This window comes from Borostomias antarcticus (assembly GCF_949987555.1).
Source record: "Borostomias antarcticus genome assembly, chromosome: 19".
NCBI lineage: Eukaryota > Metazoa > Chordata > Actinopteri > Stomiiformes > Stomiidae > Borostomias > Borostomias antarcticus.
The window spans coordinates 10106635-10122566 of NC_140252.1; the positions used below are offsets into that span (position 1 = coordinate 10106635).

Below are 15932 nucleotides of genomic sequence, written 5' to 3' on the forward strand. Positions count from 1 at the left end.
GGCGGCCGCCTAGAGAAAAGCGCAGCACCCAGCGTCTTTTTTTCCTAGTGCTCCGGCTGGGCAGTGGCTAATTTCAGTGCAAACTAGAATGGAGAAGTAAGACGCCTTCTTCCCTCCACTAGTCTGGGGGTCCACCTTGGGCAAGTGGTAGTACCCCCCTAGCCCCCCTACCTGGGGTTACAGGAAAAAAAACTGGATGGATGACAACAAAAGAGGAAGAGAGACCCGGCCCGGAGGAAGCCCGGGGAACGAGCCGGAGCTTGTGAGGGAGGTGGAGCAATACCAATTACACCTGGTGGGGCTTACCTCCACACACAGCACCGGCGCCGGAACCAAACTCCTGGATAGGGGTTGGACCCTGTTCTTCTCCGGAGTTGCTCACGGTATGAGGCGTACTAGCTAGCCCCCAGCTGAGCACCTCTGTGCTGGAGTTCACCTCAGTGGACGAGAGGGTCGCCTCCCTGTGCCTTAGGACTGTGGGGGGGGGGGTCTCTGACTGTGGTTTGTGCTTATGCACCGAACAGCAGTTCAGAGTACTCGGCCTTCCTGCAGACCCTAAGTGGAGCCCTATTTGGGGCTCTTGCAGGGGACTCCACTGTCCTATTGGGGGACTTCAATGCACACATGGGCAATGATGGAGAAACTTGGACGGGTGTGATTGGGAGGCATGGCCACCACGATCTGAACCCGAGTGGTGTTTTGTTGTTGGACTTCTGTGCTAGTCACAGTTTGTCCGTAACAAACACCATGTTCGAACACAAGAATGCCCACAAGTACACCTGGTATCAGAACACCTTAGGCTGAAGGTTGATGATCGATTTTGTTATCGTATCATCTGATCTGAGGCCATGTGTTTTAGACACTCGGGTGAAGAGTGGGGCAGAGCTGTCCACTGATCACCATCTGGTGGTGAGCTGGTTTCGATGGTGGGGGAAGCCTATGGACAGACCTGGAAAACCCAAGCGTGTAGTGAGGGTGAACTGGGAACATCTGGAGGAAGAGCCTGTCCGGAGAGATTTCAATTGCCACCTCTGGTGGAGCTTCTCAGGCATCCCTGTGGAGGTTGGGGACATCGAGCATGAGTGATCGGTGTTCAAGGCCTCCATTGCTGAAGGTGTGGCTGGGAGTGGCCATAGGTACCTCAAGGGGCGGTAACCCTCGGATACCGTGGTGGACAGCAGTGGTCAGGGAAGCTGTCTGACTGAAGAATGAGGCCTTCTGGGATATGTTAGCCCGGGGGACTCCAGAAGCAGTTGCAGGGTATCGACTGGCCCAGAGGGCTGCAGCTTCGGCCGTGACCAAGGCAAAGCAGTGGGTGTGGGAGGAGTTCGGAGAAACCACGGAGAAGGACTTTCGGTCGGCACCAAAGTGTTTCTGGAAGACCATCAGACACCTCAGGAAGGGAAAGCGGGGGACCATCCAAGCTGTATACAGCAAGGAAGGGCCCCTGCTGACCTCAACTGAGGAGGTTGTTGAGCGTTGGAAGGAGCACTTTGAGGAACTCCTGAACTCGACTAATCAACCCTCTAAGATCGAGGCAGAGCCGGAAGATGATGGGGGGTCATCGTCAATTTCCCTGGAGGAGGTCACTGAGGTAGTCAAACAACTCCACAGTAGGCAAAGCCCCAGGGACTGATGAGATCGGTCCAGGAATGCTGAAGGCGCTGGGTGTTGTGGGACTGTCTTGGTTGACACGCCTCTTTAACATTGCGTGGAAGTCCGGGTCAGTGCCAAAGGAGTGGCAGACTGGGGTGGTGGTCCCAATATTTAAAAAAGGGGGCCAGAGGGTGTGTGACAATTATAGAGGCATCACATTACTCAGCCTCCCAGAGAAAGTGTACTCCAAGGTGTTGGAAAGGAGGGTCCGGCCGATAGTGGAACCTCAGATCGAAGAGGAACAATGTGGATTTCGTCCTGGTCGTGGAACCACTGACCAGCTCTTCACTCTCGCAAGGATCTTGGAGGGGGCTTGGGAGTTTGCCCAACCTGTCTACATGTGTTTTGTGGACTTGGAGAAGGCTTACGACCGGGTCCCTCAAGAGGTCTTGTGGAGGGTTATGCGGGAGTATGGGGTGAGGGGGTCCCTACTTAGGGCCATCCAATCCCTGTACACTCAGAGCGAGAGCTGTGTCTGTGTCCTCGGCAGTAAGTTGTCTTTCTTTCCGGTGGGAGTTGGCTGCGCTTTGTCACCAATCCTGTTTGTGATTTTCATGGACAGGATATCGAGGCGTAGCCGTGAGGAGGTGGGTTTGCAGTTCGGTGAGCTGGGGATCTGATGGCACCATCTGCCGGCGACCTCCAGCACTCTCCGGATAGGTTCGCAACTGTGTGAAGCGGCTGGGATGAAAATCAGCACTTCTAAATCTGAGGCCATGGTTCTCAGCAGGAAACCGGTGGTCTGTCCGCTCTGAGTAGGAAATGAGTCCTTACCCCAAGTGAAGGAGTTAAAGTATCTGGGGGTCTTGTTCATGAGTGAGGGAACCATGGAGAGGGAGTTTGGCCGGAGAATCGGAGCAGCTGTTGCTTTGATGAAAAGAGAGCTGAGCCAAAAGGCAAAGCTCTCGATCTACCGGTCTATCTTCATCCCCACCCTCACCTATGGTCATGAAGGATGGGTCATCACCGAAAGAACGAGATCACGGATACAGTACAAGCGGCCGAAATGAGTTTTCTCCAGAGAGTGGCTGGGGTCTCCCTGAAAGATCAGGTGAGAAGTTCAGTCATCCGGGAGAGACTCGAAGTAGAGCCGCTGCTCCTTTGCATCGAAAGGAGCCAGTTGAGGTGGTTCAGGCATCTAGTGAGGATGCCTCCTGGGCACCTCCCTAGGGAGGTGTTCCAGGCATGTCCGGCTGGGAGGAGGCCGTGGGGTAGACCCAGGACTAGGTGGCGGGATTACATCTCCGCACTGGCCTGGGAGCGGCTAAAGATTCCCCAGACAGAGCTGGCTGATGCTGGGGGGGAAAGGGATGTCTGGGGCCCCCTGCTGGAACTGCTGCCTCGGTGACCCGACCCCAGATAAGCGGATGAAAATGGATGGATGGATGGCTCCGGCTTTTTTGAGTGGCCGCTCCGAGCGCTCAAAGTTGAAAATATCTCAACTTTTCAGAAAGGCGGCATTGTCGTCACTGCCGCTCCTTTCAAGCAACCAATCAGATATTGGATAGGGCTTCAAAAATGTTGCGTCGTTTTGGACACCACTACGTCATGTTTGAAAGAAGCACTGCAGGGTGCTGGGATGAAGTGTCCTGCAGCGGTTTTCTGCCAGAAAAATGCACTAAGTGGACACGGCCCTTTCAAGAAGTCCCAGACTAGGCTTATCAATCAATCAATCAAAGCTTTATTTATATAGCGCATTTCATACCCAGAGGCAACACAATGCGCTTTACAGAGAACAAGGCAGGTGGGCAGACATCCCACCCCTACATATTCCAGAGGGAAGCAAAAAACAGTAATCACCCGGGGGCCAGATAAGTGAGCTTTAAAAATTCTTCCCTGACCCCTCTCAACGAGGCGATCGAGCAAGCTCCTGGAGTATGTTTGTCTACCGGCTAAGAACATTTATAGAGCAATAAATAACATTAAATTACATTTTCAGAGTAAGAGAGGCTAATAACATCATAGGAGAGACATGGCAAACATTGGTGTATGTCTGTGTGTGCATAAATGTGCCTGGGCCCAGATAGAGGCAGGGGTTTGGGTAGGGTGGGGGGTAGGAAAAGGATACGGACCCAGGTTAGGGTGAGGGGAAGGGGATCTGAGCCCAGGACTGGTGTATGTCCGTGTGTGTGTGAGTGTGCCTGGGTCCAGGTAGAGGCAGGGGTCAGGGGTAAGCTGGGGGTAGGAAGAGGATACGGACCCGGGGTAGGGTGAGGGGAATGTCCCGATTCATGCTCTTTATATTTGTTAGGCTATAATGTATGAATTGGATTTATCAAGAGGTCTCGCATTGGCTCTTAAATAGATTAGGCTAGCAGATGATCTTTAGCAGGCATAGCTTCCTTTTTGGTGATATTGGATTGAGGTAAAACGATTATGACAACACTTAAAACGTATTAAAACATAATTTATTTGACTTTGCGGCATCGATTAATTCCTTTTCAGGACTGCGCCCAGGGACAGCTTCACCTAACTATGTAGCCTATCTTAACAGCTAGTCTAATGATCTAGTCTACTTTAAGGCTCACATTAGGCCTATGAACCTGGGCCGGGTTGTCGAGTTTCGAAGTAGGCTACCTTAGTGCTCTACGAAGGTTTCTAAGGTAAAGCCCACCAAGGAGCAAGGAGCTGTATTCCCTATGAGTGTTTCCAAGACTCATGTTAAGAGTTTAACATGCTTTTGAAAGATTTTTCAAGGTGCCCAGCCACATCCATTGTATGACCAAAACGGTGGTAGAGCAATTATCAGACTTTCTCAAAAGTGCTAGTTTTGTCAACATTTTGATCTGAACCATAAGTTACATAAGTAACCTTAAAACAGGGCTAAAAATGCATTTTCCCTTTACTACTCCTTTAAGGGGTAGTCTTGGAAACACTCATAGGGAATACAGCTCCTTGGTGGGCTATACCTTAGAAACCTTCGTAGAGCGCTAAGGTAGCCTACTTCGAAACTCGACAACGCGGCCCAGGTTCATAGGCCTAATAGGCAGGCCACAAATAAATGTCCAAAACAACACACTACCTCTTTAAATAGTATTTGTGACCTGAAACCAACGGTTACGGTGAGCTGCTGCATTCGGTCTAAAGAAAATGTATCTGTAGGACTAATCTTCATACCCCACACTGAGGGATGGGTGGAACCAAGCTGAATTTCACGATTAGGCCTATCTTCCTTTAACCAGATCTAAAATGCCTTCTAATAGTAAGAGTATAGTCGTCTGGTCTAATAGTCGGCCTAATGTATTGATGGGGGTGCACGCATCAAAACCCAACTACGTAACACAGACTAGAATACAAATATTGTATGGAAAGGCATATAGGCTACAGAAATCTACATTTGCACATAAATAAATAGAAAACATTAATGAGATAGCATAGCCTATCCAAAGACCCGCTTTACGACCACGGCCACATCTTGCGCCTGTAGCCTAATTTCTGTTATGTTGTCAGACACAACGCTTATCTAAATATCTATTAGGGATTGTGATATAGGCCTACAGCTGAATTGCGATATGTCTCACTAGAAAGAAATGGCAAACATTTGGAAAACAAAATTATTGTTGTTGTTGTATTGCATTTCTAACTGAAATAGGCCTATATTTTTAATTGATTTATTTAATTGTAATAAACTGCCAATATATTTTGTGAAAGGTTTTGATAGAAGACCAAACTGAAATGGAATATTCTGCAATTAGCTTGAGGTCAAATTTTGCCGAAGTTATTGAAGCAGAATTAAATGTATTTTAATTGATTTATTTAATTTTTCAGAATTGGCAATGGATTAGGCCTACTTAAATCAAAGATGTGGAAGTAGACCTGTTAATATTCGAATCATATATAATTGATTTTGGATGTTTATATTTGTAAAATATTGACAAAGAAGCACAAATAATTAAATGTAGCCTTGTAATTGGTTGATTTAGGCCTAATTGTGGGGGAAAAAGTCGTGAAAGTAAGACAGATATGAATTATATTGTCTTACATGTATATGATATTGTCTTACAGGTATCTAATTTGTTTTTAAGAATGGGAGGGGAAACAAACCCATATGCTACAGTATCCTCATTATGATTGTAGGCATACTTTTACCTCGGTCCCTAACTAAGGCACAGAATGTCGAATGTGAAGGGCCGGGTTTCCCGAACGAGTTAAGAAGCACTTAACTCCAAAGTACTTCTTAACTCCCATGCAAAGGGTTGCTTAAGAAGGGTTCCTTAAGAAGATTCTTTATCGGGAAACCCGGCCAATGTCTGTTGAATGTCTAATATGAAAACAACTTTACCTCGGTACACTAACCACCCTGCCCTTTTATGAGCCCCAGAGTCTTAGGACAAGATAAAGGCCTACGGTTGAGTTGCGATGTGTCTCACTAGAAAGTTATTGTTGTTGTTTTATTACATTCCTAATTATGCTTTTGAAATCATGGGATGCGTTTTAGCTTCCCAATAGCCTAATGTGGTAAGGTTAGTCTACTAGGTACTCCCTAAACGATCAAAACGAGTCCTTGTTTCAATCACCAAGATAATGGGATCAATTTGAAAAACAAAATGAAATACGGATAGGAACGTGTAAAGAGGCACAATAAAGTGTAGTCTATACAATACAATACAATACAGTATTTAGCCTCTTACCAACGCTTATTATTAATTGCCTTTGACTTTGTTTGATTTGATTTATTATTCATTGGCAATAAAAAAAAAAAAAGTAAAGCCTCTCGTCAATCTTGGGAAGTGGCTATAGCCTACATTCTAAACTCAGCCCCCTAAAACAGCAAAACCAACCGATGGCTTAGGGTGGAGTCAGATCAATTGGCTATATAAACCGAGCAGTCTGTCAAAAAGAACCCGAGATTTCTCACCGTCTTCTACCTAGGCTAATATCTAAGAGTGAATATGGTTGACTGGTCAGACAACGAGCGCGCAATAATCGCGGACGTCTTCGCCAACTTGAACTATGAAATCGTCGGGGCCGACGCTCTGCAAAGGTAGCCTATACTATCCACATGCACTTTGTCATTACGCATAGGGACTAGCTTACATTTGCTCGCTGTTTCCTCCTCCAGACTTAACATCATTGTATTTTATTTTGCAGGTGCCTGATTGTGTACCCCTGGACAATACGGTACTTCAGTAGCTTCGGAAACCTGTACAACGCTGAAGCCATCAAGGCTAATCCAAAGATCGCCGCTCACGGAGCGGTTGTGGTGCACGGACTGGACCGTGGCATGAAGGATTTGGATAACATGAAAACCACCTATGCTGATCTGGGTAAAAAGCACTCGGAGGAATTGAAAATTGATCCCGACAATTTCAGGGTACGTTTGCTTCGCCCTTCCATTTCAAAATGTCTTCGCCCACTCATTAAATGCTAGACATAGGCCTAACGGCATCTTGCTTGCACATTCGTTTGATATCGATGTTGTTTTCTTTTTGTCTAGCTGTTTTCCGACTGCCTGACTATTGTCGTTGCCTCGAAAATGGGCAAGAAATTCACCTGCGACGTTCAGGCCGCTTTCCAGAAGTTCCTGTCTGTTGTGGTGTTCTCCCTGGGAAGGCAGTACCACTAGACAGCTATCAGCACAAACAGAGAACCATCTTTTCACATTCGTTTGGTAATATAGCCATTTACCCTAATGTTAATGCCAATGAAGGAAAATAAAGTTCTCCATCAAATGCATTGCATGTAGTATTTGTGTTAATTATTCTTTTCATCATTCTTCTGATTGTCTGTTCTGTAATTATTTGATTATTCCACGACCACAACAATGAAATGTGAATCGCATGTTTATATGAGAATTTGAGTATGAAATAGTTGTTTTCATATTGGACATTCAACAGACATTCGACATTCGAGGTAAAAGTACGCTTACAACTAGTCTAACCAGGAACTTGTTTCTCCTCTCATTATTATTTTTTTATTTAGCCTACTTAATAAAACAGTTCTTTATTATAGGCCTAATAACATACAGACTGTTTAATAGCTATATGTCTATAATTCCACATTTTTTTTCCACAATTCATTACAAATTAATAAAAGAAAAAATAGATTATTCGATTAATGTCTGGCCTCTTCCACAACCTTTCTTGTCACAAATATTGCTCAAAGTCTTTAATTCAATAAAATCCAATTAATTAAATACATTTAATTAATCTTTGATCAATACTTTTACCATATTTGAAGGAAGCAGATCAAACCATTTGTTTATTTTTCTAATAATGTATGCACTCACACAACCCTTTGTTTTCAGAAATGATCGACTGTCAATTCATTAAATAAATAAATACAAATTTAATAGCAAGGTAACATAGTCTATTAAGAAACTCAAAAACGCTGCACATGTTCATAGTAGGCAGACCACAAATAAATGTCCAAAATAACACACTCCCTCTTTAAATATTATTTGTGACCCTCAACTTGAAACCAAGGGTTATGGTGAGCTGCTGCATTCGGTCTAGAGAAAATGTATCTGTAGGCCTAATCTTCATACCCCACACTGAGGGATGGGTGGAACCAAGCTGAATTTCATGATTAGCTCACTTTAACCACTTAGATCTAAAATGTCTTCTAGCTGCCTAGTAGTAAGAGTAGTAGTCTATAGAATAATAGTAATCAAACGCATCAAAACACAACTACGTAACAGACTATAATACAAATTTTGTAGGAAAATATAGGCTACAGAAATCTACATTTGCACATAAATGTATAACATTAAAAGTGCTCAGTTCGATTTTCTACGGCCACTAGATGGGGCAGTGGTGCTGCGTATCAGATATAAACAAGGGGGCGTTTTCACTCTATACGGTGCCGTTCAGGGGGTGGGGCTCAGCGCCGGGCCGGCTTCTCTCATAATAAAATTAAATTAGCCTATGCATTTGCTCCACAGGCAATATACCGTAGGCTCTATTTGCTATACAGATAGTTATGACTCCCATGGACCTATTTATTGCATATATTGGATTTTTTTTTTTTTATTAATAAAAAGTGCAGTAAATGAACAGAGCACATTTAATGAGATTGTGCATAGCCTATCCAAAGACCAACTTAAACTTGACAACCACGGCCACCTCTTGCGCCTGTGGCCTAATTTCTGTGACAGTATCTCATTACACACCGCTTATTATCCAAATATGTATTAGGGATTGTGATATAGGCCTACGGCTGAATTGCGATGTGCCTCACTAGAAAGAATGTCTAGCCTTGTTCCACAACCTTTCATTGTCACAAATATTGTTCAAATTCCTTAATTCAATTAAATTCAATAAATCAAATACATTTAATTCAGTTTAGATCAATAATTTTACCATATTTGAAGGAAACAGATCAAACCATTTGTTTATTTTTCTAATAGCCTAATGTATGCATTGAAGACATTTACCTATTTGCCTTAATGATAACAGGACATCTGCTCCTCGGACTGAGCATTGCCCAGTGCTGTCAGGATATTGGCCGCGCCTGCTTGTATGGCTGCTTGTCGAGACTGGCTGCCTGTATGGTAATTCCCTCCCCTCTCCCCTCCCCTGGTTTTGTATTTTGTATGTCATAATTGCCAGTATTTTGTATGTTGTATTGCATTTTGTATGTCGCTCTTTCTTATTTTTTATGTGTTATTTGTATTGTGAAGCGCTTTGTGCATTCGTGCTGTGAAAGGCGCTATATAAATAAAGTTTACTTACTTACTTACACTCACACAACCCTTTGTTTTCCAAATGATCGACTGTCAGTTAAAGAAATAATAGCTCAATGCATTTGCCAATATTTGACAAACATATCAAATCAACTGTATTAGGCTACTATGTAAGTGGAATATTTTGTGTTTTTGTCAAATATTGATCTAAGCAGAATTACATTTATTTTTCACTGATGTAGCCTTTTGCATTTTAATTAATTGGCAAACTATTACTTGTGAAGATCAAAGGATTTCAAAGTAGGTAATTTAGCACTTCTTAATTTTGCAGTTAATATTTGAATAATATACATTGGGTTGGGATGTTTATGTCAAACATTGGTCATCCTATTGATCTTAACAAAATAAACTATTTTAATTGATATATTGAATTGTAATGAATTGGTCATTTTTTGTGAAAAGTTGTGATAGAAGCCGCAAGTTTAGTAGAATGCTCTGCAATTAGTTTGCGTTCAAATATTGCCAAACCAGAACTAAATGTATTTTTTATTTTTTTTTATTTTTTATGAATTGGCAATATATTACTTGTGAAAATAAGATTATGGAAGTAGGCCTGTTAATATTTGAATTATATACAATTGATTTGGGATGTTTATATGAAACATTGGCTATGTGCTTGATCTAAGCAAAATAAAATGAATTTGTAGGCTATATAATTTTCATTAGCTGGCTATTACTTCTGCCCACAACTTGCCCGTTCATATTAGAATGATTACATAACATAGCAATTAAATATGGTTGAATCGCATGTTTATACAGTATGAGGATTTGAGTACCGAGTTAAAGTTGTTTTCATATTAGACATCAACAGGCATTCGAGGTAAATGTAGGCTTACAACTAGGAACTAACCAGGAACTTGTTTCTCCTCCCATTCATTTTTTATTTACTTAATAAAACATTTCTGCTTTATTATAACTTTCAGACCGATTAATATGTCTATACTTCTATAAACCTTTTGTTCTACAACTCATGGCAATTCAATAAAATAAATCAATAACCTTGCCAATATTTCACAAAAACAATTCAATAAATCAATTAAATACATAATTCTGCTTAGATCAATAAATTTACCAATATTTGAAGGACACGTATCAAACCATTTGTTTATTTTCCTAATGTCTGCACTCACACAACCCTTTGTTTTCACGATGGTCAATTTACAAAAATTCAATAAATCAATTTAATGCCAATGTGACAAACATCTCAAACCAATTGTAAATTATTCTATAAATTGAATATTCTGATTAGTTTGTGTATTTGCAAAAATATTGATCTAAGCAGAATTAAATGTATTGCAATTGGTTTAATTTCAATGATTGTGAAAAAAAAGTCGTGGAAGTAAGACTAATTTTATTTTAATGGAGGTGAAAAAATAAGTTTCCTGACTATGATTGTAGGCCTACTTTTACCTCGGTCCCTAACTAAGGCACAGAATGTCGAATGTGAATGGCCGGGTTTCCCGAACGAGTTAAGAAGCACTTAACTCAAAAGTAATTCTTCCCATACAAAGGGTTCCCGATAAAGAACTTCTTAAGGAACCAACCCTTTGTATGGGAGTTAAGAAGTAGCCTACTTTGGAGTTGAGTGCTTCTTAACTCGTTCGGGAAACCCGGCCATTGTCTGTTGAATGTCTAATATGAAAACAACTACATCTTTTTAAATAACCTCGGTATAGCCTACCGACCGCTGTTTTTTTTTAGCCCCAGAGTCTCGGACACGAGTCCACAAGTGAGTGCAGGTGCGCGTTATTAGGCTGATTGCTAATATAAACAGCAAGGATACTGTGTTCAAGGCTGTGGTTTTATTTCATGAATTCATACAACATATGAAAATCTACAATTGACACAGCTCATCTGAGAATTGTTCATCCTCGGCATTTAGCGATATTTGTCAGCCAGAGCCAGAGCCACAGCGGAAAGGAACTTGTCCACAGCCACATGCACCTCCGGACTGAATTCGTGTGGGAACATTATAGCCAGCGACACGAGGATGCAGTGAATGAAAATCTGAAAGACATTAATGCACGGTTAAAACATTGCCATGGCCAAACTCTATTTTAACGTAAGCTATCTTAACTCTTAAAAACGCACTAACTGACAGCCTTTTTCCAATCTACCTTGAAATTTGCCGGGTCCACGCGCAGCATGTAAGCATGTAGCTCGCTGAGGGTGAGAAGGCCAGCCACGAGATCATCTATCTTCTCCACGGCCAGCATAACTCCTCCCATGATTAAAGTACCATGGCTCTGGACGGGCTCAGATCCCGGCTCCGTGCTAGCCCAGTGGGAGAAGTAGGTCTTGGTCTGGGGGTAGACAGAAATCAGCCTGAAAGGAAGACATGACATGTTTTATTTAGCCTACGCGATACTTAGATGACCCGTTCCCGCACAACCCATGGACTAGGCCTACAACACATCTAATCCCTCTTCACTCTGTCAAAGAATACAACCAAACCAATATTCGTCAATAAGCATCTTACCGTGAGAGAGCATCTGCTCCAATCTCGTCATATTTAGGCTTCACCTTTGCAAAGAACTTTTTCACTACAGCTTTGTCATGGTCACTGAGAGAAGTCATCCTGGCGATTTCTTTGCGTCAAGCCGCTGCTTCTGGAACACAGTGGATACCAGAATGTACATAGGCTATCCACCCGGTCTATTTATTTGCCAGGGTCCTCGGTTTTAGCTCCGCCTTCAATTAAAAAAAAAAAAAAAAAAAGGGCGTTTAAAGGGCATTTAAGGATAACTTTTATTTTATTGGAGGTGGATACTCTATGACCTTTTTTTAAAGAGAGCAAAATGTCCAATCCTATCTATCATTATTATTATGTGTGACCTTTAACCTGAAACCAGCACTGTAGACTAGAGGTCGACCGATAGTGTATTTTTAAAAGCCGATATAATAGCAATAGTTTGGAGCATGAAAAAGCCGATAGCCGATTCATCGACCAATAGCAAAAAAAAAAAAAAAAGACCAATAGCAAAAAAAAGAAAAAAAAGGCCAGTCAAATAAAAACTTAAATAAATAAAACTGGATCATCATACTTCAAGTAGGCTAAAAACGTACCTACCTGTCATGTTTCTTGCCTCAGGCATTTAAAGGACAATGCTCGTTTTTGACAACCTGGACCTTATTTACGACATATTATAAGACGTTTGACTCACCGAGATCACTTTGGTGTAGTTCGGAGGCATGTAGAAGAAATTTAAAATCCAGCGCGAGCCAAGTATATCCATGTAATGGTGGTGGTGGGGGCATCGAGAATGCAGTTTCTAAAAATCTATTTTCTGCCGCGAAACGGTTGTTTTCATCAATCTGTCTTTATGAATCGCTAGTTGTGCTTACATAGAGCGTAGGCCTGTTGTGGTTTTTCACATGCCTCTGTAATATGATCTTTAGAAACATCTTAAGACACGAAATAGCTTCCTCACTTGCTCCAGCACGCATGCGCACAGCGATTGCGCGCCGTGCGCATGCGTGCTGGAGCAAGGAAAAACGAGATTTAGATTAAGAAATAGGTTATCTCGAAAATTTGAAGTGAACAAACATAACTTTTCTTTAATGGAAGCAAGACTTTAATAGAAGCAACACAGTGCAACCCCCCCTCCATCAGGCTGCTACTATAAAGGGCATTTTAGGTAACTGAGTGGTTATCTTAAAGCAGGCTCAGAAAATTCAGGTTGGTTCCACCCATCCCTTAGTGTGTGGCATGGAGATAATTTCTTGAGACCGATTGTAGCTACTCACCATAACCCACTGATGATATGAACTTGAAAAAATGACTTTGCAATATATGTGCTCATGTCACAGCTAAGTACACAATATATCTCTCTATTGTGAAGAAAAGGAAAATAACCAGCTATTGGGGGAAAATAGAAACGCTATTGGGGAAAATAGACGTGCACTAGAGACAGGAACTTCAGATCAAGTGTGGGTTTCTGTTTATTTGATGATTTGAGCTTTATACCGGATTTCTTATCTTTTATTGTGTTTTATCTTTCATTCTATCTTCCCTGCTTTTATGTTCATTTTACTGGATGTCTATTTTATGTGAATGGTAAATGGACTGCACTTATATAGCGCTTTTCCACCTGAAGCGCTTTACAATGGCTTCTCATTCACCCATTCGCACACACATTCACACACCAATGGTGGTAGCTGCCATGCAAGGCACTAACCTGCTCATTGGAGCAATTTGGGGTTAGGTGTCTTGCTCAAGGACACTTCGACATGTGGATAGTCGGAACTGGGATTTGAATCACTGACCCTTTGAGAATTATATATATAAAAATAAATATAAATATATAAATATAATATTTAATCACCCAACTCTTACCCTTCTTTTGACACAGAAATATTTGTGTTGCAAAGTATTAAATTAAGGGAGTTATTGAGCTCTAAAGTGTCAAAATATCATTCAGTATAACTGTCCAGGTAAAAAATGTAATGACAAAACTGATATTAAAATGTAGAAATTCATCCTAAAAATATAATTGAAACTATCCTTTTACTACCCCAAGCATGGGTGAGGGGGTCACCCGGGCTATATATCTGGGCACACCTCCAGGAGCTATGTCACCATTTCGTCATCCACAACCGTCAGGCCACGCATTCCGTTGGGTCCGATATATCGGACAGTCCTGGATAACGTCGTCTGAGGTTTGTTCCTCGGCGCCACACTCGCACAGGATGCCAAGCCCCATCTGTGCATCGATGAGCGAAAGCGTCCGACGCCGGCCCGGAGACGATGGACGGTAAGTCCATCCCAGTAGGGGAAGCGGCCGGGATGAAATCACAGAGTCTGGAGGTGTTTGCCTCCCACTCCGCACACGCCAGGTGTAGTCCGCCCATCCTGCATCGCTGATGTTAAGATTTCTGCATTGCTGTAGGATATCCCGTGCGGCAGGCACAAATGGGTGTCTCGACTTGAGACGCCGCGGAGGCTCCGCTGTTACAGTGAGCCTGTTGTGGAGCAGGTGGTTGGGCTCCACGGCCCGACAGGCAAGACGTTCTGTGGTTCCTGTGCGGCGGAGGCCAGCGGGCCGGATGCCTGTAAGGATGGGAAGGTTGTCCACAGGAGTGGGACGCAGGCATCCTGTCACGATGCGCAAGGCTTCGTTGATAGGCGGATTGACGAGGCAGGTGTGAGCGCTAATATTCACTGGTTGAGTAGACCAGGACTAAGGCTGCCGTACGCAGTGTTTTTGCGTCGGCGCCCCAGCCTGATCGAACCAGTTGCCTCATCAGCGCCACTGATGACTTTGTGCAAAGAACAGACCACTGATTCTGCTTTCCACCAGCCTGAACCACGCACCAACCATCCAAGAGCGCCTCAGTCGACAGCCGCACCTCACCAACGTCGGCGCGCAGACTGGTCCGAGAGACGAGATCCGGCTTCGGACAGCGACTTCACTCTTGACAGTGACTCCAGCCAGAACTCTCACAAACAGCATTTTTTAGGACAACGCAGTGGAAATCCCGTACGAAAAAGAAATGCAGACAGGCGAGGCAGTCAAATAAGAACGGGACAAAGACCGTGGACACGCAGCCAGCTGTCCAAGACACGGTAATTAATATTTCGGCTACAGAATTGACTAATGCTCAAACAAACTTTTTATCGAAGGGCCTGTCATTTGTCCCAAAAAAGGTACCAATGTGTTTGGTTTGAAAGTAGACCTATTCAAATGTTTCCGTCAAATAAAACTGAAACACTTCTTTTCCCACCATAATGTGACTAGTCAACCTCCTTCTACCTTTAGACCTAAGAGTAGATTCTGTCCCAAAGTGTCCAACTCTTCGAGCAACACCTTTTGTCACCTAGTTGAACAGGACATATTAAAAACAACTAATCAACACCATCGAGTTGCCCATAACTTGTCCACTCAAAAGATGTGGTTATTAAACCCGCAGATAAGGGAGGTGCCATCGTTGTCCAAGATCCTGTTAAATATAAAGCTGAAATTCTCTCCTGGATAGGTAATGAGACATTTTATAAGAAAATGACATCTGATCCGACAAATTCCTTCCAAAAGATTGTGTTGTCACATTTAGAGGAGGCCAAACTCAAAGGCTGGATTTCCAAACCTGAATTTGAATTTCTGTATAACCAGCACCCTATTCTGCCTGTTTTTTACATTCTCCCTAAAATACACTAGTCATTAATTGATCCTCCTTATCGCCCTATAGTGGCACAGAGTGATTCTCTACTGTCTCCGCTGTCAGAATTCGTAGACTTCTATATCAAACCCTTTGCACAGTCCTTACCGTCCTACATTAAGGATTCCACTGATTTTATGAACAAGATCTCTTCTCTTAACGCAGCCTGGTCTCACCCGGCAGACATCAGAATTTGACGTTTGTCCATTGCCTCCAAACGTCATTTCTTGACGGCATCATACAGTTATAAACGTCGGCGGACGACGTGGGATATGCCTACGTTTTTGATTGGTTGTCAGAGTTTTGTGGTTGGTTGTTCACATTAGAACACGTGATGGAAGAGGGGTATAAATTGGTGAGACAACACTGAGTGCAAAACTAGCTGGCGAAACTAGAAAACAACGTTTTACAAGCAACTAGCAAACAAGACTACTAG

The 15932-nt window shown here is 42.9% G+C and overlaps 2 protein-coding genes across 2 annotated transcripts; one reads left to right on the forward strand and one right to left on the reverse strand.

Moving 5' to 3' along the window:
* Window positions 1-6506: 6506 nt before the first annotated feature.
* Window positions 6507-7349, forward strand: LOC311321379 (hemoglobin subunit beta-2-like). Its single transcript, XM_084453350.1, has 3 exons — window positions 6507-6640; window positions 6748-6970; window positions 7094-7349. The coding sequence occupies exons 1-3, from the start codon at window positions 6549-6551 to the stop codon at window positions 7220-7222; spliced, it is 444 nt and encodes a 147-aa protein (XP_084309476.1). The 5' UTR covers window positions 6507-6548; the 3' UTR covers window positions 7223-7349.
* A 3778-nt stretch (window positions 7350-11127) lies between these two features.
* Window positions 11128-11959, reverse strand: LOC311321518 (hemoglobin subunit alpha-1-like). Its single transcript, XM_084453514.1, has 3 exons — window positions 11820-11959; window positions 11458-11665; window positions 11128-11347 (listed from the first exon to the last, which is right to left on the reverse strand). The coding sequence occupies exons 1-3, from the start codon at window positions 11915-11917 to the stop codon at window positions 11219-11221; spliced, it is 435 nt and encodes a 144-aa protein (XP_084309640.1). The 5' UTR covers window positions 11918-11959; the 3' UTR covers window positions 11128-11218.
* Between the last annotated feature and the right edge of the window lie 3973 nt (window positions 11960-15932).

Excerpts from the sequence above, each read along its gene's own strand:
- LOC311321518 (XM_084453514.1), bottom strand. The coding sequence starts at position 11,917 with ATGACTTCTCTCAGTGACCATGACAAAGCTGTAGTGAAAAAGTTCTTT. Across the intron at positions 11,666-11,819 it reads GGAGCAGATGCTCTCTCACG|GCTGATTTCTGTCTACCCCC; the intron begins GTAAGATGCTTA and ends TCTTCCTTTCAG. Across the intron at positions 11,348-11,457 it reads TGGACCCGGCAAATTTCAAG|ATTTTCATTCACTGCATCCT; the intron begins GTAGATTGGAAA and ends AATGTCTTTCAG.
- LOC311321379 (XM_084453350.1), top strand. The coding sequence starts at position 6,549 with ATGGTTGACTGGTCAGACAACGAGCGCGCAATAATCGCGGACGTCTTC. Across the intron at positions 6,641-6,747 it reads GGGGCCGACGCTCTGCAAAG|GTGCCTGATTGTGTACCCCT; the intron begins GTAGCCTATACT and ends TTTATTTTGCAG. Across the intron at positions 6,971-7,093 it reads TTGATCCCGACAATTTCAGG|CTGTTTTCCGACTGCCTGAC; the intron begins GTACGTTTGCTT and ends CTTTTTGTCTAG.